At 46.7% G+C, this 14,933-nt stretch overlaps 1 protein-coding gene across 1 annotated transcript in view; it reads right to left on the reverse strand.

Annotated features, from left to right (window-relative positions):
- Nucleotides 1–14,933, reverse strand: part of FLI1 (Fli-1 proto-oncogene, ETS transcription factor) — a 140,249-nt gene that overhangs the window by 59,250 nt on the left and 66,066 nt on the right. Inside the window, exon 2 of the mRNA XM_075564092.1 lies at nucleotides 10,158–10,369. Within this exon, the coding sequence (XP_075420207.1) occupies nucleotides 10,158–10,369 (212 nt within the window). The remainder of the gene's footprint in view (nucleotides 1–10,157; nucleotides 10,370–14,933) is intronic.

Below are 14,933 nucleotides of genomic sequence, written 5' to 3' on the forward strand. Positions count from 1 at the left end.
CAGAATGAAGGCGAAGCAAAGGCTGCCTGATCCAGAACCAGGTATGGAGAGGAGCCACAAGCACAATGAGCCCCTAAACTCAGCCCTCGCTTGGGGGCTTACAATCCCATAGCAATGCTCTTCTGTCTGCTCCCCTTCTACCTCCCCCCGCACCCGCAGACACACCTGACAAGGCATGCTGGCTGCCTACCTGCCTGGAGTTTCTCTTCTGGACCGAGACCCTGTCCTCGGTAGAATCTCCCTAGAGGGGCCCTTAAGAAGAAGCAAGACAGCCACCCTGCCCTTCACAGCCCTTAGACAAGCGAGAGCCAGAGATAGAGATAGAGATAGAGATAGAGAGAGAGAGAGAGAGAGAGAGAGAGAGAGAGAGAGAGAGAGAGAGAGAGAGAGAGAGAGAGAGAGAGGCATACCTGTTCCCTGGGGCTGCCTCCGCTCCCTCCATGCTCCCAGCTCTCACACCCTGGGCCTCCAGACCACAGAAGCCTCTCTTGCAGCCATTGGGCTGCCCAGCTACTGCGAAGGGTGGGCACAGGTGAACAGAGTATAAAGGCTTCTCTTTAGTGCGGCAGCTGGCGCCTGTAAAGAGGGCCGCTGAAAACAAGAGCGAGCGGAGGGAGTAGGGGCTGAGGGGAAAGGTTTTGTCATTCGGCTTGCCTCCACTGCCTGCTCATTTGTATAGAGACCTGCACTTAGGGCTGGCATGGGACTGGGGCCCAGGGGCAGCTGACAGCAGTGGGGCAGGCGATAAGAGGGCTTGGGATGCCGCAATAGAATGGGGCGGCATTGGTAGCTCAGTGTGACTCAGAGTGACCTGAAGCAATGATGTGGGAGGTCAAGCAAAGGTGTCTGGGGTTCCACAGCCTTTGTCCCAAATCAACAGCTCTTTTAGCTCGCCAGGTTCTACTTTTGCATGTTTAGTGAACTTGGCTTTAAAAAGACTGCTAGTGATTTCCCAAAGTGTCCGGAAAATATAAGCGATTTAAAACAAGATGCGAAATCTTGGGCATTTGGATGAGAGGCCAAAGGTTTTCCCTAAAGATTACCACTCTAGCCAATGGCACACACCTGCTGTACTTCCCCGTTCAACTCAAGGAGAGAGCTTGGTGTGTGTGGTCAGGCCCACAGATCTGAAGCCACACTTTACTAGCTTAGGAGGCCCACATCCACACGGCCATCGCGAGGTGGCAAGCACTGCCCAAACCAGGCAGGTGCATTAGGACCTATCACGGGCGCCTTCCCTGTAAGGTGCATTTTGTACAAGTACGACACCACCTGCATTGCCTTGAGGTCTTCTATGTAGTCTATGCATCCAGGTGTGCATATGACTTTTTGGTTTTTTTTTAAGGTGGTGCAACAAGTTTAAAAACAAACTTCAAGAAAAGAAAACCAAACTCACCTATAATTAAGCCATCCCCCTGACCCCAAACTTGCTCTTTTCAGCTCTGTACATGGGGGACACTGATAGCTTTACCAGATTGCTGAGCATGACTTTCTGCCCAGCTTCATGTGGCACGTTCCACACGCCAAGTGTGAGAATGTGGCAGCTTAGGAAGGTGCCCGCAGCTGGAGAGGCACAAGTGCCTAGGAGTGCCAGGCTGAGTTCAGGATGCGGACCATGAAAGATCTAGGTGTCTAAGGCAAACGATCCCACCGTCCATCCAGCCTCTCAGGGCGGGCTAGTTCCGAGCCCGGGGCCCACACACCAGACATGTAAGACAAGCATGTTCCTGCGTTTCCCTTCCATAAATTGATATTCTTTCCTTCATGGGATGTTTTCCCCATTTCCCGTGGTTGAGACAGGATGCAGCTGAGAGTTATTTGCAGACCACAGCTCGCATCAGGTTGCTGAAGCCAACGTCCAACACAGAACCTGTGGGCTCTTCTGGCTCCGGGACACCCACCCCAACAGATTCAACAACAGGAAGATGGGAAGGAGAGAACAAAGCCTTCCTCAAAGCCAGCAACCCAGGTGTTCGCTGAGTCCCAAAGAGCCCAATTGCTCTACGTGATCCGTTGTCCCCAGCCCGGGTCACTTGCTGCTGAGGTGAAAGCAAAGAAACCATTGGAGTTTCAGGCACCCAGAAACCATCCTCTGCAGCAAAGATACAAATATCTGTGGGAGCTATGATATATATGGATGGGTAATTCAGAAAGCATGTACTAAAGGGCTTAGAGAATCACAGGTCAATCCAGAACCTTCGAACCCACCACCGTCAAATCAAAACAGACTGTGAGCCACATAGATGATTTAAACTTTTCTAGGAGCCACATTTTCTAGGAGCAAAAGAAAGCACGTGCCTCCAAAGCCCTTTGACAGACCCCCAACCAGGTACAATTAATGTCAATAATGTAAGGCAAGATGCTAAGACAGTCATACAGCAAGAGGCCATATCTTAACACAGCAGTATAAAGACGATGAAATATTTCATACTTTTCCCCCTGCTAAGTCTTCTACATGCATTTTATACTTAGAGCCCCTCTCAGTTTTGGACAAGCCACAGAATAAATGCTCAATGGCCACCTGCGACCAGAGGCTGCGGCTCAATTCTAGCCCTTGAGCCAAGAGACCTCAAATTGTAGTCTGGGTTTGTCATCACAGGTCAGGAAGCCTTACGATTGCCTCGTCTATCTTTGTTGTTGGTCTTGGTTGCTGTGTTGTTGGTTACCATGGATAACAGATGTCCCGGAAAACACCAGTTGCCATCCAACTCACAGTGACCCAATTCACAGGGACCTAACTTACATTGACCCAACTCACAGTGACCCAACTCACAGTAGGCTCCAACGCCCGGGACTGTACATGTGTCAGAGGAGGGCGCTTATGCAAAAGGTCTTCCATGCTGCTTTTTCCGACATGGATTACTAACCTAACTTCTGAAACCAGGTAGACTGAAGCCAACATCCTCTGGTGCTACAGCCAAGTATGTAACTATTTGTATCACTCAGGAACACCTAAGGTGCGTTCTCAAAAAAACCAGCCAAACAAACAAAACCCTCATTGCCATCGAGTCAACACCGACTCACAGTGACCCTATATATGGCAAGGTCTAACTGCCCCTGGGAGTTGCCCAGCCTTTAACTCGTTACAGGAGTAGAAAGCCCCAACTGTCTTCCCAGGAGTGGCTGTTGGTTTTGAACAGCTGACCTTGCAGTTAGCAGACCAAATTCTGGAAGGCATCATGGCATATGCACGCAACAAGTGCTGTGATCGATAATACTCAGGGGAAATGAAAAGCACAGTGTACAGGATAAGAACAATTAAAGCCCGGTGTCTATTTCTTTTTGACTAATTAATACGAGGACCTTACAAACTTTCCTCCTAAACAAAGGCATTTTTCTAACCATCCTTACTTCCTGCTGCCTAATCGCCCCTCTTACACATGAGTACTTAGTGGGTATTTATGAGGTGCTGGAGCTAGCAGTGCCTAACCTGCTAGCCCCTGCCAACCCCATTCTATCTTGGCTGTTTCCCTAAGCAGAGAGCAAACATATCAGTCTTTCGGAACCTAATTTGTCAACCTCTGACGGCCTGGGTCAAGATAGGCAAATCAAAAGCAGGGCTGCTTTGTGCAACCGGAGACAGGTAAATATCATGTCTGCCCACCAGGTATTTACAGGGCACTCTTCCAGCTGGCTATTGGTGTGAGGAGAGCCAAGTACGAGCTGACAAGTGGATTCAAAAATCTGATTTCCTTGAGGGAGTGTCTTTGCCTGTGATTAGTATCCTAGGGCGCGTAAGACTATTCTGGTAGCAGAAGGAACAGTTAGCTAATCGATGCAGTTTGCTGAGCACAAAGGCAGGCTCCACCTTTGAGAGGCTCAATCACCTGATCTCGCTCCTGGATTTCTCCTTAATTACCTGCATCATCTTCAACACACACCTTCTTCTGTGAGTCCAGTTAACCTGCTGCTGTCTAGTGGATGACTTATGACTCTTACAGCCATCAAGAAAACAGCTGTCAAGAGAGTTGATTCCAACTATAGCAGAGCAGAACCACTCCCTGGGGTTTCTGTGGCTGCAAATCTTCCTGAAAGCCGACAAGCTCACCATTCTCCCTCAAAAGGGTTGGTGGGTTTCAATGAGCAACCTAATGTTAGCCCATCCATTCACCCAAATACCTTCTTCTAGCTATAGTCTTTGTAATTCCTACCAAGGAAGGTTTGAAGCCCACCAAAAGAATTGAATGGCCTGCTAATAAAGGAAATAATGTGCAAGGCACTCATGTTGGGGATCATCCGATTGGGTGGAACTCTAACATGGAGAATGGCCATAAAGAATGGAAGGATACAGTATGTCAGGTCCCCCCCCCCCCCCATATCCCTGCACTGAACCTCCTAGATCTGGTTGGCACGGAGCTGAGACTCCCAAGATGGAAGGAGATCACAGAGATGTGGCAGAGAATCAGCAGCAGCAGAGGCAGCAAAACCAAGGACACAGGACAGAGCCTTAGGTCCATGGGGTGAGAAAGCTGAGTGCTTACGGAGAGAGTTGACACCTAAGTGGCAAATCTACACTTGCCCAAGCAGGGAAGAGGCAAAGGAGTCTGAGGGCTGAGAGGTCAAGAGCTAAAAGAGCTATGGAACACTTGCTGAGCAGGGCAGAGGCTAATGGGACCAGAGTAAGTGGTACCTTTGAGCACAGCTGAAAGAGGCAGTCTTGACTTAAGAAGTGTATCCTAAGTGTTTCTAATCTGTAACCAGTTATTTCTCTAATGGATCCCATAATCACGAGTATGCTCCGTGAGTTCCGCGTGGCCATTGCAATGAATTGTAGAACCTGACAGAGAAATAGAGTGCTCTAATGGGGACAGCTGGTGTCAGCATTGGCAAAGAAGGGTGGAGGCATGTGTGACCTCCACCTCACAGGCATCAGCCTGGAACTGATGTTGATTTTGATTCTCTCTCTTGTGAAGTCCGAAAATGGCAGGCACCACCCGCCACTCCGTTTTCACACCTGCACCTGTCCATTAGTCATTTAACCCCTGCTTATTAGGCTTCACTCATGTGGTTGGCACTTCAGTACACAAACACAAGCCCTTCCCACATTTCAGTAAGGGAGAGCCCCATTTAACGTAATGCTACACAAGAGAATGTGGATGTGTCAACAGCTAAGCAGAAGAATCAAACTAAGCGAAAGTAAAAGCAAACCCATAGCTGTGGAGTCCATTCAGATTCATGGCAACCTGGCACATGAAAGAGTGGACTCCTCCACCTGGTTTCCTTGGCTGTAGTCTTCGTGGATGCGGATCACCAGTTCTGCTTTGCAGGACTGTGGGACGGATTCCAGCCACCAGGCTTTATATTGGTAGCTGAGTGCAAGCTATTCATGCTCCCAGGGACCTACCCAATCATCAGTGTCATCGAGTTGATTCAGACCCACAGGAAAGATTCAAACTTTCCCCACCGGGCTTCCAAGACTGTAAGTCTATGGCAGCAGATTGCCGCATCTTCTCCCACAGAAAGACTGGTGGGTTCAATCATCAAACTTTCCATTACCAGCCAAGCATTTGGCACAACTGTGCCCCCAGGGTTCCCTTAAAGACAAGCCTGTGCTACTACACGGGCAGGTGGTATTTGGACAGATACCTGAAGCAACTGAGGGGGAGTGAGTCCTATGGCTAGAGGCTCTGAGGCAGGACTGTGATGGGGGTCCAGGAGTCTTATGTGACTGGCATGGAGAGAGGCGCGGGGTGAAGAAAGAGGCAGAGAGAATGGCAGAGGACTGTGAAGGACTCTGCTAAGGACTTTGGATTTTGCCATAAACTGTTCAAGGATTTTGAGCAGGAGAAAGGGATGAAATGTTTTCAAAGAATTGCTTGGGCTGCTGTCTGGAGAGGAAGTGTGAGGACAGGAGGCTGGGTCATGGCAGAAACAGAGAAAGGTTCACTGCCTTGGAGTGGGCTAGAGCAGTCACGGTGAGAAGTAATCTGATTCTTGCCCAAGCAGATCAGAGACCCCCCAAGAGCAGAAGGGTCTGGGTTCCAACAAACACCAGGAGCTTCTTGTGATTGAACCAACTGGAAATCATTGTTGAATAGGCCATTTGTGTGTTGTCAGAAAAAAGAGGATACGTCCGATACACAGGCAGACAGTATGGGGTAGAGAGGAGGAGGAGGAGGGTACATATGCAGAGCCAGGAATCAGAACACCAGGGTTCTGGTGGCAGCTCTGTCTGGTTAAAAGTCTTAGTCCAGGCACTTGTCCCTCCCTCAGGTCCCTTATGTAAAGATGGTGGTGGGAGGCAACGGGCATTTATAGAGGTCTAAATATAGGCATGTGCATATGCAAATATATTTATATATGATGATGGGGAAATAGATCTATGTGCATATATTTATAAGCTTAGTATTACGGTAGCAGATGGACATTGGGCCTCCACTAAAGTACTCCCTCAATGCAAGAACAACTCTGTTCTTTTAAACTGGCATTCCATGATGCTCACCTTCCCGACATGATCGCTGAAGACAAAGCGGGTGCATAAGCAAATGTGGTGAAGAAAGCTGATGGTGCCCGGCTATCAAAAAAGATGTCTGGGGTCCTAAAGGTTTAAAGATAAACAAGCAGCCATCTAGCTGAGAAGTAACAAAGTCCACATGGAAGAAGTCTACCAGCCTGTGTAATCATGAGGTCTCGAAGGGATGAGGTACCAAGCATCAAAGAACAAAAAATCCTATCATTATGAATGAGGGGGGAGTGCAGAGTGGAGACCCAAAGCCCATCTGCAGGCAAGTGGACATCCCTTTACAGAAGGGTTGTGGGGAGGAGACAAGCCAGTCCAGGTACAGTGTAGCAATGATGAAACATACAACTTTCCTCTAGTCCTTTAATGCTTCCTTAGCACCCAACCACCCCCAGCTGTCATGATCCCAATTCTACCTTACAAATCTGGCTAGAACAGAGGATGTACACTGGTACAGATAAAAACTGGAAACACAGGGAATCCAGGACAGACGAACCCCTCAGGACCAGTGGTGAGAGTGGCGATACAGGGAGGGTAGAGGGAAGGTGGGGTAGAAAGAGGGAACCGATTACAAGGATCTACATATAACCCCCTCCCTGGGGGACAGACAACAGAAAAGTGGGTGAAGGGAGACATTGGACCGTGTAAGACATGGCAAAATAATAATTTGTAAATTATCAAGGTTCATGAGGGAGGGGTGCAGGGAGAGAGGGGAAAAAATGAGGAGCTGATACCAAGGGCTCAAGTAGAAAATAAATGTTTTGAGAATGATGAAGGCAACACATGTACAAATGTGCTTGACACAATGGATGTATGTATGGAATGTGATAAGAGTTGTACGAGCTGCCAATAAAATGATGTAAAGAAATGGTGGCGGCGGGAACAAATGATAGGAAACTAGAGAGAGCTATTTGCAACTGGTGGGAGATTTGGTCTTGTCTCCATGACCTAAGTGGCTCCTGGCTCAAAACACCCAAGTATTCCTGAAACCTTAGAGTCTGGGAAGGTGGCTGAGCTCCCAGGCCTGGGTTTGGTTAATGAGATTGCAATGTGGCGGGGCTGGCTGTTCCCAAGGCAGCCAGACACCATGGGCTGCTTGGAGGGGACTCACTCCCATTACACACTTACTTGCTCCGCTCTCCTTCCTAGTCTTGTTAGCATGGTGACCCCATTCACTTACCCAGTTAAAACTCTTTATTGATGATGTCCACATCTAAATCCCCGCCATAAATCATGATTTGAGCATCAGTCCCACAGTTGTAAAGCGTCTTCAATATTTTAATCTGGGCACTTGACTTCTTTATGAAAGTATTTCCTCTCCCTCACCTCCCTGGACCTGCCTTCTGCTGCCAGATGGCAGGCTTCAGAATCATCTTTCAGTTGTTGTTGTTTTCACCTGTTCCCACAAACGTGGAGTCACTGAATCTTTTCCTAAACCAAGAAACCGAACTCACTGCCTTCTGGCTCACGCCAATTCATAGTGACCCTGTAGGACTGAGTAAGGCTGCCCCGTTGGGTTTCTACGACTGAACAATTTTATAGGAGCACATAGTCTCACCGTTCCCCATTGGAGTAGCTGGTGGGTTCGTACCACTGACGTTGTGGTTAGTAGGTCAGAGAGTAGTTCGCTTCACTACCAAAACAACCAAGCTAAGCTCACTGCCATTGAGTTCATTCTGACCTATAGTGACCCCAGAGGACAGGCTAGAACTGCCCTGTTCTGAGGCTGGAACTCTGGGAGTAGAAACCATCGTCTTTGTCCTGTAGAGCAGCTGGTGGTTTCAAACTGCTGGCCTTGCAGTTAGTAGCCCAACATAGAACCACTACACTACCAGGGCTCCTTCTTAATTCACTCAAATCTGTTAACTATCTCTTTGGTCAGTCTCTACACTCCCTTTTTATTTCCCAAATCATTGCCATCACCCTCACTTAAACGTTACTCTTAAATATTCCAATGGAATATTTAACTAATTTCTTAGCTCATCAGTGTCTCTAAGTGGTGCAAATAGCTATTGATTATCCAGTTAGCTAAAAGGTTGGTGGTTCAAATCAGCCCAATGGTACCATGGAAGGAAGGCCTGGGAATCTGCTTTTGTAACGATAACAGTCAAGAAAACGCTATGCAGCAGTTTTATTCTGTAACATATTAGCCCTATAACGTCTGAATTTTTAATTTCAGGGAAAAATTTTGTTTTTATTCTTTACCTTCATAATTATCAATATATTAATATAAACATTTAATTAAATGTCAGGAAAACACCGTGCTCGGCGTTATAGATTAGGGCAATTGTGACTGTGTGTCACAATCAACCTGGTGGCAATGGGTTTGCTTTTTGTTGTTGTTTTGATTTTGCTTAGCTGCTTTTTCTGACTTTAATTCTTTCACCACCCTACCCTCTCGGTGCCCGGTAACTGTTGACTTATATCATCTTAAATCACGGCATTGATGATGTTAGCTGGCATATCTATGCTTAAAGTTGGTTGCTGCCTGTGGAGTAAATTCCCTATTTTTTTAGTCTGCCATTCAGGACCTCTCTTCCTCTCCATATTTATACCTCTGCCATACAGGCTCGTTCGAATGCATGCGATTTCATGAACGAATCTAACATTTTCACTTTCAGATCTTGGCTTATCGCCATGCCTACTGCTATGGAAAGTTCTGTGAGTCCTCGGCACAGTTCTGTGTCCTTCCCTACAGGTCCTATGGAACGCCCTTAAGATGGCAAGGCGAGTCCTCCTCAGCTGTTGCAGAAAGGAGAGGCTGTGCTGAAAGAGTCTGGACGGCTCACCAATGGGGGGAGCAGCACCTGAGCCCCTGAGGCCTTTCCCCACGGCTGGACGCTTACCCTCACTGCAGGCTTACTCTCTCTGGGCCATCTCTCCCATTGCCTCCTCTCCAGGTCTATGTGGTCTCCCTTCCCAGTAGGTGTACAATGGACTACAACTCTGACATAAAGAGAAACAAAGCCCTGACATGAGCTAAAACATGGATGAACCTTATAAATGTGTTGAGCAAACCAAGTCAGTCACAAAAGGGAAATGTTGTATGATTCCATTTCTAGGGAATATTTAGACTAGGAAAATGTACAAAGGCCAAAGAAAAGAGCAAGCTATTGCTTAAAGGGCACTGTGTTTCTCGGGATGGTGTTGGGAAAATTTTGAAATAGACAGTGGTAATGGCTGCACAAACTGGTATATGCAATTCATGCCACTGAGATAAGCATGCATGAAACATTGGTTGGAAAGTGTTAAATATCATTTTATAACACCCCTACACCCAGATAAATAAATAATGCATCGTTAATCTTTCTCTGGTAGGATCCACCCATCGAAGTTAAGTATCTCAATACGTCAAAACGTGTCTTATCTCTAAGTTATCTCCCATGTGGGATATGCCTTGATCTGCCCAGTGCCTCGCCTCTAACCAATAGGCGGTTCTATCAAATCTTCAAGTGCCTAGGAGCCTCTGAAAACTCCTGGCGACCCAGAGAGCCAGGTAGGGTTCCTGGTCCTATTCCACCCACAGCCTTCAGCTTTGTAGTTTGTAGCCTTTCTGATTTCAAATCTCTAGGACTGGTCCCCAGCACTGACCCCACCTGTCCAAACCCCCCAACTGTAAGGAGTACTCCTCAGCCTCCCCAGGCCTCAGCAGGAGGCAGGCCATCCATGTTTGAGCAGGGAAGGCCTGGCGCTTTACCTGGATCCGTTCATGTGGTCATACTCCCTCTTGACGTTGACCCGCACTGGCTGGTTAATCCACTCCTGCTGGGGCGGAAGGGGGTTGATCTTGTGGGGCTGACCATAGTCAGGATTCCCTGAGGCGGTCATGTCAGCCTTCGGGAGCTGGGCTGCTGCTCCGTAGGTGGAGTCGAAGAGGGACTGGTCGTCACTCACCACCGACAGAGCCTCCTGTGGGACAGAAGGGGAGAGAGCAAACCCGTCAATCTTCAATCAGCTAGCAGTGCTCTTCCTTTCAGCTGACAGAGTGGTCCTGGTCCAACTTCTCAGGAAGTCACAACGATATGAATTACTGATTAACTCAGTTCCCCAGGAAATGTACCCTTATGCAAATCTGAATGTTCTTTCTTGACTGTCTTAACTAAGGAGGAAAGCTTGAATAAACCCACTACCACCCAGTAAATTCTCACTCATAGCGACCCTGTAGGACACGGTAGAACTGCCCCTGTGAGCTTCTGGGACTATTACTCGTTATAGGAGTAGAAAGCCTGGTCTTTCCTCTGGGCATTTGGATAGTGGAGTGGAAATGGAGGTGGAGGGAGGCAAGAGCTGTGGTCACATGCTTGACCATGTAGTGGTCGTCCTATATATAAGGTGGCTTTGAGTAGGAATCGCCGCGACGGCAGTGAGTTCATATATCCCAGTGTAGAAGTGCGCTCTATCGGGTCATATTCTTCTAAAGTAGATCCCTAGGACTTTCTGTGGGTGGATTCAAACTTCCACCCAATCAAGCATGTTAACTACTTGATCATCATCCACTTTCTCCTTTTCAGAAGTAGAGAGTAGCATTTATTATTGTTCCTTATCTGTAGTCTCATAGTGAGATGGGGAAGATGAAATTGAATAAAATATTTTTTAAATGTTTAGAACAGCTCTGGTACCTAATAAATGACTCTAAAACAAAACACCTCACTGCCATCCAGTCAACGCTGACTCAAAACGCACCCTGTGCGTTTCTGAGAGTATAACTGTTTACAGGAGTAAAAAACCCAGGCTTTCTCCTGTGGAGCTGCTAATGGCTTTGAAATGCTGGCTATGCAGATTACAGCCCAACAGGTAATCACTACACCTCCAGGGTCCTTTAGGAAATGATCCTCAATGCATATGAACTATGATAATGATTAGTACTCAATTTAAGATTCTTACGTCTCTTTACTTAATTTATAAATAAGTAAACCAAGCTAAAACAAACAAATAATCCAAAACCATTGAATTGATTCTGATTCAGCAACTCTACAGGACAGAGCAGAACTCCTCTCTACCCAGGATTTCTCATGGTTGTAAATCTTTGTGAGAACAGACTATCTCATTTTTATTCCACAGAGCAATTGGTGGGTTAGAACTGCTGACCTTGTGGTTAGAAGCCCAACGAGTAGCCCACTAAATACACCACTGCCATGGAGTTGATTTTAACTCATAGGGACCCTTCAGGCAAGTTAGAATTGCCCCAATGGGTTTCCAACACAGTAAATCTTTTATGGGAGTAACAAGTCTCATCGTGGGAGTAGCAAGTCTCCCACATTCTACCACCAGGACTCCTTAAATAAGTAGATCAAAAAATGCAAAACCAAACTCACTGCCATTAAGTTGATGCTGACTCATAGCAACCCTATCGGACAGAGTAGACCGGCCGCTATGCGTTTCTGAAATTGTAATTACAGTATTATAGGAGTAGAGACTGAGCAGCCGGTGATTTCACACTGTGGACCTTCCAGATCACAGCTCAATGCATAACCACTGCCCCACCGGGGCTCCTGCGTAAGTGGATAGCACCTCTGAAAGCCGAGATTTGCTGTGTTCCTCGTGTAATCCCTATCTCTGCCTTGAATGTCTCTGCAATCAATGCCTTCCGTACACTCCTGAAAAATAATCATCTGGACCCCAGCTAACTCTTCCAGGACATCCCCACCCTCCGCAGGGAAAATGTCTTATTTCTGAAAGGAGGGCTCTTCTCTAGATGCCCGGAGGTGCCCGGGAGAAGCACTGGCGCATACTCCAGAAAGGCTGCCCGGGCACCAGGAGGCTCTAGCAAGCCCAGTTACAGACCGAGATGACCGTCTCAAAGCTGAGCTTCCCCTCACAATAGGAAAAGGCTCACACCTCAATCAGGAAAACGTCCCTAGATAAGGACCTACAATCTGCTGAAGTCCTTCCTCCTTCTACTCCCTATCCCCCACCTGATGGCCTGTGTAATGCTCAGAGGGAAGCTGTCTTCTCTGATCCATTTTCCTTCAGATATTGTGCACATTTCCAGTTAGACACCATGCTGGGCTTCATAGCCCAGCCAAAGTCTGAACTGCCTTCAACACACAAAATGTTATGGATCCAAGTAGAAAACCCTAGCGTTGTGATCTTCCTGAGCACGGACCATGAGTTCACGAAATTCCTCGAGTTCCACTCGAGAAGCATGTCACAGGTTGATTGAAGGATGCCTCCCACAGATATGTATCTCAAGTTCTAACCTCCGTGCTGACATTTGTGACCTCATTTGGGAATGTGTTGTCTTTGTTATGTTAATGCATGGTGCTGGAGAAGGTGTATATCGAGTCTATCTCTTGAGACATAAAAGAGATACAACAGGCAGGAAGGCAGTCATGGGGTCAGAGATAGATGCCAAGAGATTTCCAAGGAACCAAGAAGCAGAAACTGAAGAGAAAAAACCTTCTTCCAGAATAGACAAAGTTTTCCACAAGAACCATCTTTCTGAATTTGCACTTCTAGACTCCTAAATTGTCAGAGAATACATTTCTGTTTATTAGAACTATCTACCGATAAGTAAGACAGGTCACATAACACACTGGCACTTAGTACCCCAAATTGCCTTTCTGCTGGAAAAGATGGAAATCATTCACCAACATTCAGCTACAAAGAGACTAAACTATAAAGAATTGAGTTTTTCTACCTGCATCAGAGTGAATTTTATCCTTGGCAATGATAGAGAAATTTTAAAATTTCCCGAAAAAATTTTTCTACCTTCTATTCTGTAGAATAGTGTTAACTGTGTTGAAATAGGAAGGCTGGGAAGATGGAGAAACAGTACGAAGCATATGAATGGTCTGGTAAAGGGAGAACGGGTCCTACCATATGTATTTCAAGGAAGGGCAGGCGAGGAAGCAAGAGAAGGCAAAATTGTCAAATCCAAGGGGAGACGTGGATGGTAAACACTAAGGTGCATAGCAAAGATGCTGCCGCAGAGAACAATAAAGATCAAGCACGGGGGGTTAGTCTGAAGGAAATGGATGAGACACAGTGAAGAAAATAATTTGTGAGACAGGGTTGTTACTGCGGTTAGGTGCCGTCAGCGTGATGCTGACTCATAGTGACCCTACAGCGTACAACAAAATAAAACACTGCCCAGTCTTGTGCCATCCTCCCAACGACTCTTCTGTTGGAGCCTATTGTGGTAGCTGCTGTCTTAGAGTGTGAGTATTATGAAATGTACTGGTTTGGACTAATTTTGCAATAGAAATTTCCATTAGAATACAGTTTGCAATTGAAAGAAACTTTCGTCGATTAGCACATCGTAATAGGAAGGTGTTTTAAATGTTGTAATGTTGAAAATGATGAGAGTTGTGAAAACATTATCATCCTACCATGAAACCAGGAACTCTTGTGCCGTGGTGTGTTATGCACTGGGTTGCTCAGCACAAGGCTAGCAGTTCAAAACCACCAGCTGTTCCTCAGGAGAAAGTTGAGAGTTTCTGTTCCCATAAAGATTTACAGCCTCAGAAATCCACAGGGGCAATTCGACTCTGCTCTATCAGGTCGCTGTGAGTCAGAATGGACTCAGTGGCAGTGAGTCTGGCTTTGGCTTCCATTAGACCAGGTGCCGTTGAGCAGCTTCCAATGATCTCATGTATGTTAGAGTTGACCACAGGTCGATACAGCTTTCAATGGCTGGTTTTTCAAAAGTTGGCCACCCAGTCTTTCCTTCCAACTCCTCTAGGTCTATTCAGACACCTTACTTTCTGTGTTAAGTATTCGCATGACCCAGGGAATTCTTACGCCAAGAAACTTCTCCAATAATTCTTTCTGACTCCTTGGGGCCTTTAAAAGACCAGTGAAAATATGTCTTGGTTAGATACACCCATACACACAATTTTTCTGTGTGCAATAACTAATAGGCAGGACAACCCCCACTCCCCACCCCCGCCTCGATAACATTATGTGATTGTCGTCCGCTATTACTCATGGTGACAATACAATACTCGTGATGACAAAGCTATTACTCAGGTACAATAGGACAAACCATTGCCAAGTCCTGCATTAGCTTCATGATTGCTGACTTGCTCAAGGCCACTTTTCATGGCCAGTGTAGATTTTGGAATCTTCAAATGGGGGTTATCTCTGAGCACTATGGCAGATAATATTGTGATCCAAACATTTCTCATTGGCCAAGTTCAGAAGCAAGTCCCTAGGCCTCCTTTCCAGTTTGTCTTTGGCTGGAAAAGTCACTAAAATCAACCCATTACAGGTGTCCTGCTGGTATTTGATACGCTGGTAACATGGCTTCCAACGTCACAGCGAAGACTGATGGAGCATAGTTGGTGGACACTGAGAGGAGAGAGAGCAGAAGAGCTGACCTGAGGGACTGAATGTGAAACCTTAGTGGGGTGAAAGCAATTAAGAGGAAACCAGTGACTTGAAGAGACTGGGCTACAAACAAGCTGAAGTTAGACCCAGGTGAAAAACTCCTGCCGGACAGGGGAATATTCTTCCCTCCACAAGAGACAGA

The sequence above is a fragment of the Tenrec ecaudatus genome, chromosome 12, assembly GCF_050624435.1.
Source record: "Tenrec ecaudatus isolate mTenEca1 chromosome 12, mTenEca1.hap1, whole genome shotgun sequence".
Lineage (NCBI taxonomy): Eukaryota > Metazoa > Chordata > Mammalia > Afrosoricida > Tenrecidae > Tenrec > Tenrec ecaudatus.